The following is a 9,603-nucleotide window of genomic DNA, read 5'->3' on the forward strand; positions in this document are numbered from 1 at the left end:
CACAGGAGAGAGGGTAATTGATGCCTACCCAGATAATGGAGAGTGAAGGTAGATTTAGGACCCACCAGCAAGTAGGACCTGGGTGTCTCAGTTCATGAGTCTGGACTCTCCATAACTCATTAATCCAGCTTGTTACTGGCAAACATTCTAGAAGTGAAACGAAGCGGTATTCTCTGTCTCCCTATTTGCAAAACCAGCAGTTATTTCCATTCACGACCCACTTTTCAGCTCGCCTACCTGTGCAGGCTCACAGTTTGTGCCGGCAGGTGGCGCTGCGTACAAAACAAAGTAACCATTGGGGTGGTTCTCTCTGGAAATGGAACGCCACCCCTGAGAAATTTCTGGCTTTGCTAGTTTACTTTTTACCTCACATTTCATGGCAGCATTACTTGACATATTTCTTGTATGAATTCTTGCCTCTTGATAAATCAGAAATATCACAGCTGAGATAATATTTGTGTGTTGTCTCGCGTACAGAGCAGTTGATGTCCTTGGGTTACTGGCTCACACGCTGGCCCGGTTGGTTTGCATAGATCAGTGGTTCCTACAAGGATGCAAAGACTCGCTCTCTCTGGACACTCTGTCCCCCGGGCAGGGATATCTATGACAGGATATCATAGGGTATACTGTAACAGAATGTTCCACTGCCAGATCTGACACACCCACGGCTCCTTACCAAAGCTTAGCGTGTGTTAGCATCCCAGGGCGAAGAGCTAAAGCGCAGTAGGGAAATGGAGTAAGTTGCATTCAGGAGCTGGGTTTCTAGCTCTCGTTGGGTCACCAGGTGACCTTGGGCAAGTCCTTTGACTCTGGACCTTAGTATCTTCATCTGTAAGGTGAGGCAGTTGGCCTGCTTGATTTGTTGTGTCTTAACAGAAAATTATCATGTTACTGGATTCCATCATATTTGAGTTTTATTTAAAGTCTTTATGAACTCAATAAGTTTTCCATGGAATTCCAAGTAAAACAAAAATCACCACTGATACACAAAATAGTCACTCTACCCACGTGCCGTAAGTGGAAAATAATGGCTGATTTTATCTTTTGTGCTGTTTAGCTAGCTTTGGAGGCCTGTCCTACATAATTGCTCCAATTAATACAGAGTGGGAACGTTCTTGGATTGTTCGGTTCACTTCCTGCTCTCCGAGCGCATCAAGAAGGAGGCATGAGATGTGTACAGTCTGGGTGTGGGACGTTTATGTCTGGGTCACATTCACGTCTTTCTTTACTTTTCCTTAATGTCACCCCAATAGGGAACGAGTGTCAGAAAGTAATAATATGTCCCCCAAGCTGTGCAAACCCAACGTGGCTTTAGAGACTTTAAAGGTCTATACCTCTCTAATTCTTAATGCAGAATATGGAGCATATAATCTATAAATGTACAGTTGGTCTGTCAAATACTCCAGAGCAGCTCATTAGGACTGTGTAGGGAACTGGCCAGCGTCTCCCCGCTCCCCTCTCTCCTCCTTCGCTCCCACTCTCTTTGCCTCTCTGTTTCTCCCCTTCTTAGCCTTTCCCTGACTGCATTTGTGCATGCTCACAGGACTGTGTCTGCTTCCTTCGCTCTTCATCAGCCCCTCCACCCGGCCCCAGCTGTCTCCTTCCCGAGTGCCTCACTTTCCTGACCCCGCCTCTAATGTTCCTGCAGGTCCCCAGCTCACCCTGCGTTTGACATGGTTTGACCAAGTTGCAATCAGTATAGAGAAGTGATACCCCGCACCCGATGAAGGGCCTGCAGAGATTAGACTCTGAAAATGTATAAACAAATGAAAGATCAAGGCCAGGAAGAGATGGGAGGTAGCCCCTCTGTAAGGAAAAGGAAGCGTATTTTGGTCCCCCTGTTCACGGAGAGACCTGGGTGAAGCAGCCACATCAGACCCATCTCTGTTTGCTGTGGGGATGTTCTGAGTTCGTCACCTCTGACTTTACTCAGTGCCCCTTATTGCGAAGCCGCACGTAGGAAAGATTTTAAGAGCCAGGCGAGAAGTACTTTTTTCTCTCTGAGGCAATTTAACTTTTTCCTTTCCCTTTGGCTGCAACTCAGGGTCAAATGTCTGCCCCTGATGCTGCTGTGAGCGGCTCTGGCCCACGCATGCAGCTTTATTGCGTTGTCTGAGCGAGCTAACGATGATCAATTTTGACAGTTTGAAATGATTTCATTGCTCCCTTAAATCAGTTCCTTGTTGGCGAGTGAAACAGATACCTAACAAGTGTAATAAGTTGATGGAAAGAAAACACACTAACATTTGTTGGCTCCCTACTGTGTGCCAATACAGCACTTGGTCTGTGCCTTTCCATCTAACGCTCACAGCCATCCTGGGAAGCAAGGGTTTGCTGTTGTTCTGATTTTTTTGTCTGGGGAAAGGCTAAGTGCCAGGCCCAGTAGGCAGTAACACAGAGGAAGGATGGCATCTCTACCCGTGGTCCCAGCCTCCCTCTTCTGTTCCTCTCCCAACGCATGCTCTGCACCAGCCGCACTGGCTTTCACACCGTCCCTTAACCTCCCAGGCACGCAGCCATCCAGGCCTTTGCCTCCCCTTCTCCTCTGTCTGGAACGCCCTTGCGCAGCCGTCCATGTGGCTGACCCCTCATTGCCCTCAGGGCTTTGCTGAAACGTCACCTTGTATTGAAGTGTTCCGTGGCCACTTAGAGAAAAATTTCCACCTGTCCCCGCCCCCCCCCACTTCCTGCCTGTCTAGCTTGCTTAGTTTTCTCTCCTTAACCTTTATCGCTAACACAATATCTGTTTTGCTGATTTATGTTATTTGTTGTTGTTTCCCGTGCCCAGAAGAGTGCCCTGCACATAGTTGTGGCGCTGTAACGTTTGTGGAGTGAATGAGTGAGCACGTGAATGAGTGCTTTCTCCACTATTCTGTCTCCTCACCTGCCGCTAGGGGGCACTCCCCACTGCAGACGGCTTTGGTTTCATTCCTGCGGAGTACAGGTGTCCCCTGCTGTCCTGAGAGTAGAACGTTCCTATGAAAGCCTTTGTTAAGCTGAAATGGTGTGAAGTGAAGAAGCAATTACCTTAGGACAAGCCTTGCTAACAGATGCACAAAATAAATAGAGATAAACCATAGACGGTTCAAAGCCATGGTAGGCTGATGCTGAGATGCTGAGCACGTTTCCCAGGAAGCCGCTCAGAGGTGCCCCTTTCCCGGCCTGGAGTCCGTGCTGCCTCCGTAATGGCTGCTGCGTGCCACGCCTGAGTGCTGTTCTTGTTTCACCTTTTCTTGTGGAAGTGAGACTCCTCTTTGAATGGCTTTCAGTTAGCAAACACAGGTGCGAAGGCACATCTTTCTTAAAAGTGAGGTGGCATAAAGTGAACTTGTGAAAAGTGAGGGATACCCACAACTTTATGTTAGAAAAATAATTCTTTGTTTCTGTTCTCGCTCTAAGAAGTGCGAGGCACTCCTTCGGTGGCCCGAGAAGCTTGGATGGCTGGTGGGACTGGAGCCTGACCACGATGCTGGAAGGCCTGTACTGGGGAGGCCTCTCCACAGCCAGCATGCCAGGTGCGCAGGAGGGCGTCCATCTGCCCTTCACAGTGGGGTGAACTAGCCACAGACGCCTGACCTGTAACACTGCGCGGGTTCTTGAACGATCTGCAGGTCGTAAGGCCCGCGGCTGTCCCCAGAGCGTGCTATTCTCTTCTCTGCCCCCTCCTCTCACACCCCCTTTAGCCACACCAGCTTCTTCAGACCCCTTGTTTGCCAGGCCAGAGCTGGACGCAGGGGCGTGGCTGGTCCGTAGGAGCTCGTAGGCCCATGGGGATGGAAGGCTGGTTCAGTAAGCAAAGTGCTGTGACACGGAGGCACAGGGACACCTCTGGAGCGAGAAGGAACGAAAGCTAAGATGGGACCATCCGGAAGCCGCGAGGCAAGGCTTGCCCTGCCCTTCTGAAGCCAGGTTACCAGTGGATGTGCATTTTGAGGCATAACCGTATTCTTTGCTACTTCTTATTTTCCACCTTTAAAGAAAAATTAAATTCTTCGTCCTGAATTCCTCAAACACTGTGTTGCTAATTCTACATTTGTTGTATTCTGTGCGGTTACAGGGATGACACTGGAGAAACTTTAGAAAAAGGTGATAATGGATCATTCTGACTTGCTACAAGGCCTGGGGAGGTTAGCTGCTGTCTTTCTTAGAAAGCTGGCTAAACCTTTAGAATGTTTTCAAGAAGAAAGTAAAGTTCTGACCTCTGATTTGGTACCTGAGGGGATCCAGAGCTCACTCACGGCTGGACTGTGGTGCTCCAGGTATACTGTGTGTCCGGGCATCTTCACTGTTCTTCTCCGGCCCAGAGCTCTTGGAAGAAAGCACCACCTCCTAGGCCATTTGGTCATTAAGCAGCTGAAAGGTACTCCTGACAGTGTATGTGAGGCAAGATGCTCCCTTTTTCTTCTTATTTCTAAAAATACATTAAGTTAGAAACATCTAGGAGACATTCAGGCAGGAAACCAAAAGACCATTTTAATCATCTCTGAGAGTCTGGCTGTGGTTTGAAAATGTCAGCCCCGAGGGTTTGGAGAGTGTGGGCCTCTAGCTTCATTTCCTTCTCTGCCAGCTCCCTCCTGGACCCTCTTCCTATCCTGGCATTCTGCTGCAAGTTCACTCAGTCCACTCTTTGTTTGGCCTTTTAGAAACCTGGCATTCTGTGCAAAACCAGAATATTTCTATCGAAAATATCTAAAACTAGAATATCACATATCTTTTCCTAGTGGGAGGGTGTGAGTGAAGTTGGGCGCTTACCTGCCTCATCCTGTAATGGAAATCAATCTGATGGCCAAGGCCGGACTGCTGGACGACTTAGGTGCAGCCTTCTACTGCTCAAGGTAGAGCCCGGGGACCACGAGGGGCCGTTGAGGGAGCAGAGGGCCGTGTGTCAGGACAGCGTATGTGCCCATGTGCAGCCACGCTTGGAAACCCCCAGGTGCAAGGCCGACTTTGAAATGTGCATCTGATTCTTCTGATTGGTGGTTTCGTCCTCATCTTCCCAGCGCATTTTCAGAGCTTGTGGAAGACTCTTTCCCTACATGTGGCCCCAAAGATGGAGGCCCTGAAACCCCCTCTGTGATAGACCCAGAGATCCAAAGAGTGGCCCCAGGTGGCCCCAGGGGCTCCCAGGAGGAGAGCTCAGCCTGGGCAGCACAAGGTCAGTGTGATTCAGAGGGTCAGCTTCGTCCACACTTGTCCACTCTAGTACGGCTGCCTGGATGCAGCAGGTCTGCACTGAGAGCAGCTTGCCAGGGCCAGAACAAGGTGGTTATTACTGGCAATGACAGAGTCACTTCCCCGGGGCCATGCGGTTAGGCCGTGACAGAAGTAGAAGGCAAACTCAGCCCTGCAGTCTCTAAGTGCATGAGAAAGCACAAGCCAGCACTTCCTTCCAGGCTGCTAGAAGGTCTGGAGCTTATAGGACCTAAAGGACGCTTGTTCTGTGCTAAGCAGGGTGTTTATACGGCCTCATTTGGTCCTTGAGCACCTCTGTGAAGGAGGGCTAACCTACTGCATCGTGCAGATGAGGGACGGAGGCTCAAGCCACCCACGTTGCAGTCACAGACTGCAGTCGGCCAGCCTGGCCTGTCCCACCAGTCGCACTGCCCCTGCCACCACCTCCCTGGTATTATGCTAACACCGGTGGTGACAGATTGTCTGAGACTGACAGGGAGCTCTGTGGCAGTTACAGTAATGCCTGCCTCTGAGTAATACTAATAACAACAACAACAACAACAAAGAGATGATTTAATTGTTAGTAAGTACGGATCGGTAAAAGGTAGCTTGTTTCCAATGGTGGAGTCCATTGCCAAAAAAGAAAAATGAATATTCTAGAATCCTTGTGGTGACAGATGGGGTATTTCTCCCTGAGTTGTACCTATGGGAAATGGAAGCCCTCCTCTCTGCAAGATTCCCTCTGCCTGGGGGTCCCAGGCAAGGAGAGAGGGACAATGAACAGTTGAAGGGGTCGGAAGACGCAGAAGGGCCATCTGTCCAGCTCTGTGAGCCCAGGAGTTGCATCCGGCGTCTGGGTGTGGAGCCTGGGACAGGGTGCTGCTAGGGTCCCTATGACTTGCACCACTTTGCAGGCCTGCTGAACGTGCAGCCCTGACCGGCCCCAGGGCCAGTGGTTGGATTGACCACAGCACCAGGGCTGTGTCCATGCACTTTGCCCTCTACAACCCTCCAACCCAGCTCTTCTCAAGCGTGTCCCTGAGCGCTGAGATGCTCCCCACTGGGGGTCTCACCCTTTCCTCCCTGCTGGAGTCAGTCACCATCTTCTGCAGTGACTCAGCCCCACTGTACCACATCCTGCTTCCAGAGGTGAGTTCATTGGGCACTTGGACCACTCATGGAACACAGGAGCTTCACCCAGGGCTGGGCACCCTCCTCCATCCAGGCCTCATGCCTTTTCCGCAGCTGGATCTTAGCTCAGGCTGCCATAATGAAATACCGTACTCTGGGGGACTTAAACGGCAAGCACTGATTTTCCACAGTTTTGGAGGCTGGAAGTCTGAGATGCAGGTGATGGCGTGGTCGGGTGCTGGTGAGAGCTCCCTTCCTGGCTTGTAGACAGCCGCCTTACTGTGTCCTCACGTGGTGGCGAGAGGGATCTCTGGTGTGTCTGGTATCTCTTCCTCTTCTTATAAGAACCCTAATTCCATCGTTGGGACCTCACCCTTATGAACGCATTTAACCTTAGTTACTTCCTGAGAGGGCCCATCTCCAAAAACAGCCACACTGAAGGTTAGGGCTTCAACATATGAGCTGGCAGGGGGCAGGGGGTGAAGGAGCACACGCCTTTAATGCAATGGGTCTTGGTAAGATGGAATGTATTCCTGTAATTTCCTTGAGCAATGGAAAGTACCAGAAATCATTCTGAACTTTTCCTCAGGAACTTTGCTGCCTTTTGCCTATATTTCACTTTTCTGCTATGAAGATCTCAAACCAGCTGACACTCCAGGTCAAGCATGCTTTGCCTTGGGAGTGAAGAGAGGAAATGCTGTGAGGTTTTAGACTCTAGAGACAGTTGAATGACACAGTCCATGTTGGGGTTGTGAATGGAGCCTCAGAGCTGTGCCTGTGTGTGAGCACAAAGGGAAGTGAAGGACAGGAGAATGGGCTGCTCCCAGGTGCTACACTCACCTCGGGTACCAAAAACTGTCCTCAAGATAAGTAATATTCTAGTGCAAAATAAAAAATCAAAATTCATACCAAAAAGTTTGTGATGGACAAAACATCAAAATTTTAAACAAAGACAGGGTCAGTGCTACTGGTTTTTCCTTCTGTCCCAGACTCCAGTGTGGCTTGGCACACAGTGGTGCTATCCAATACCTCACATGAACCACCCAAAATGAACTTTTCTCTGATACATTTGCAGCGTCTGATAGTGGGCCCACGGGGCACAATGCATATGACTCCAAAAGAAGGTGGAAAGGAATGTGTAAGGCCCCTCCTGGTGGGCTTCCCTGGTGGCACAGTGGTTAAGAATCCGCCTGCCAATGCAGGGAACATGGGTGCAAGCCCTGGTCCGGGAAGATCCCACATGCCGCAGAGCAACTAAGCCTGTGTGCCACAACTACTGAGCCCATGTGCCACAACTACTGAGCCCATGTGCCACAACTACTGAGCCCATGTGCCACAACTACTGAGTCCATGTGCCAAAACTACTGAAGCCCACGCGCCTAGAGCCCATGCTCTGCAACAAGAGAAGCCACCGCAATGAGAAGCCCGTGCACCGCAACGAAGAGTAGCCCCAGCTCACTGCAGCTAGAGAAAGTCCGTGCGCAGCAACGAAGACCCTGCTCAGCTAAAAATAAACAAATTAATTTAAAACACCCACACATCTGTAATTAAAAAAAAGGCCCCCCAAAAGTTCATGACCTAATCTGAGTTTGGGTGCGTGACCATCCGAGAGCCACAAAGCGCTTTGTGATGGGCTGGGGGCGTGGAGGCAGGAAGGTGGGGTGTGAGATTAGTGCTCACCGTGTGGTTGTGGTTCACAGAGTGCTTTCAACACACGCTACCTCGTGTCAGTCTTCTGTGAAGCAGTGATTACCATTCTTCTTCCAGTCACGGGGACGTAGTGCCTGATACGCAGTCGGCACTCACTGCATGCTCACTCTTTCTTTGCTTTGAAATGAATGTTAGTGTGTGCCAGCACTACTCCCCAGAGGGAGGGAAGGGGGAATCCCCCAAAAGAGGACCTTTTTAGCTTAAAAGCATCAACTCAGAGGGTCCACAGGAGCTCTGCAAGGCCGACTTGGCTCAAAGAGGTTATTTCCCAATGTTACTGAGCATCCTCTTCTTACCCTTGTTCTTCTGAATGAATGAAGGCATGAATAAGTGAAGGCATGGACGAATGGGTAGCTCATCAATGGCGAGATAACCATAAACAGAACTTGAAGGAAATTCCTTATACAGGAGCTTTTAAAGGTTTTTTACTTGTCCAAGGAAACTGATAATACATATTTCATATATTTCACAAATACATGAAAACATTCTTTTGAGCATCTTGAGGAAGCACTGGGAGGGCCTGGCATGGAGGTTAGGAGACCTGATAGGCAGGAGAGTGATATTCACACTCCAGGGTTTCGAGGAGTGCAGGGCCCACGTCGAACTCATTTGTGTCCATCACGCTGGGCACCGGGTGGGGTTTCCGTGCTGGATGCATTCAAACTGCCCCAAGGGCCTGTGGAGCTTAGACCTTAAGAAACAATTTACCAGCATTTTTGTTCATCTGGTTTGTTTGTGTTGTGCCTCCCCCAGCTGGTCTTCCTGGTGCTCAACCTGACTCACCTCTGTTTCCAATTCTCTGGCATGATCGGGATTTTGCTCTCCAAGTCATGCAGGTATCACAGAAAGCCCTTCCTTCCTCGGGAGCCCATCTGGTCGCCCTCTCTCTTCAACCTCGCAGCTCGCTCTAGTTGGGGTGGGCCTCACCTGCTATGTGGCCTCCGGCCACCTCGTTACTCTTGCTGAGGAGGTGACTGACTGATTCCACAAAGGGTTATGTCAAGGGTTTATGGACCTCAGTCACAGAGTGTCATGGAATCAGATATGGCAGGTGTTCAAGTCAACCAAACAGGGGCCACGCACTGTGATGCTGTCCAAGGGAAGACCTTGGCTCCGCCTGCACTGCAGCCTTCCCTTCTGACTCCACTTCTGTGGGTGCCTGCCCTGAGGGTTGTTAAACTGACCCCCGCATAGAAACAGCCACAGGACTTGAGCTGGGACGTAAGCTAGAGCTGCCTTCCAGGTGCTGGAAGAATGAGGTGTCCTCACAACAAAAATGAGTGGTTTTCTACTGCTGGAGTAGGACACACAGACCGAGAGCAATACATGTGAGTGTGTGGATGGGGAAATGCATAGGCTCTGGAGTCAGCTGACCCAGCCCCCATAGTCCACGTGCCTTTGGGAAAGTTACTTAACCTTCTTCGAGCCTTCATAAGGTGGGACCATGATACATCAGGTTCTGTTAGGGTCTGAGCGTGTGTGTATTTATATATACACAGACACACACACAAATCCTTGGCACATGGTGAATGTTCCATAAATGATAATTATAATAACGACAGTAATTAAGAAGTCTTCATGGCATCCCTC

The 9,603-nt window shown here is 50.0% G+C and overlaps 1 protein-coding gene across 1 annotated transcript; it reads left to right on the top strand.

Annotated features, from left to right (window-relative positions):
* Window positions 1-731: 731 nt before the first annotated feature.
* PKD1L1 (polycystin 1 like 1, transient receptor potential channel interacting) lies at window positions 732-9,154 on the top strand (the record flags this gene model as incomplete). Its single annotated transcript, XM_079931628.1, is given in 7 exon segments — window positions 732-736; window positions 3,400-3,515; window positions 3,684-3,759; window positions 6,087-6,321; window positions 8,767-8,864; window positions 8,866-8,992; window positions 8,996-9,154. Coding segments are annotated over 7 exon segments (816 nt in total).
* Window positions 9,155-9,603: the final 449 nt, after the last annotated feature.

The sequence above is a fragment of the Stenella coeruleoalba genome (genome assembly GCF_951394435.1).
Source record: "Stenella coeruleoalba genome assembly, chromosome: 9".
Taxonomy (NCBI): domain Eukaryota; kingdom Metazoa; phylum Chordata; class Mammalia; order Artiodactyla; family Delphinidae; genus Stenella; species Stenella coeruleoalba.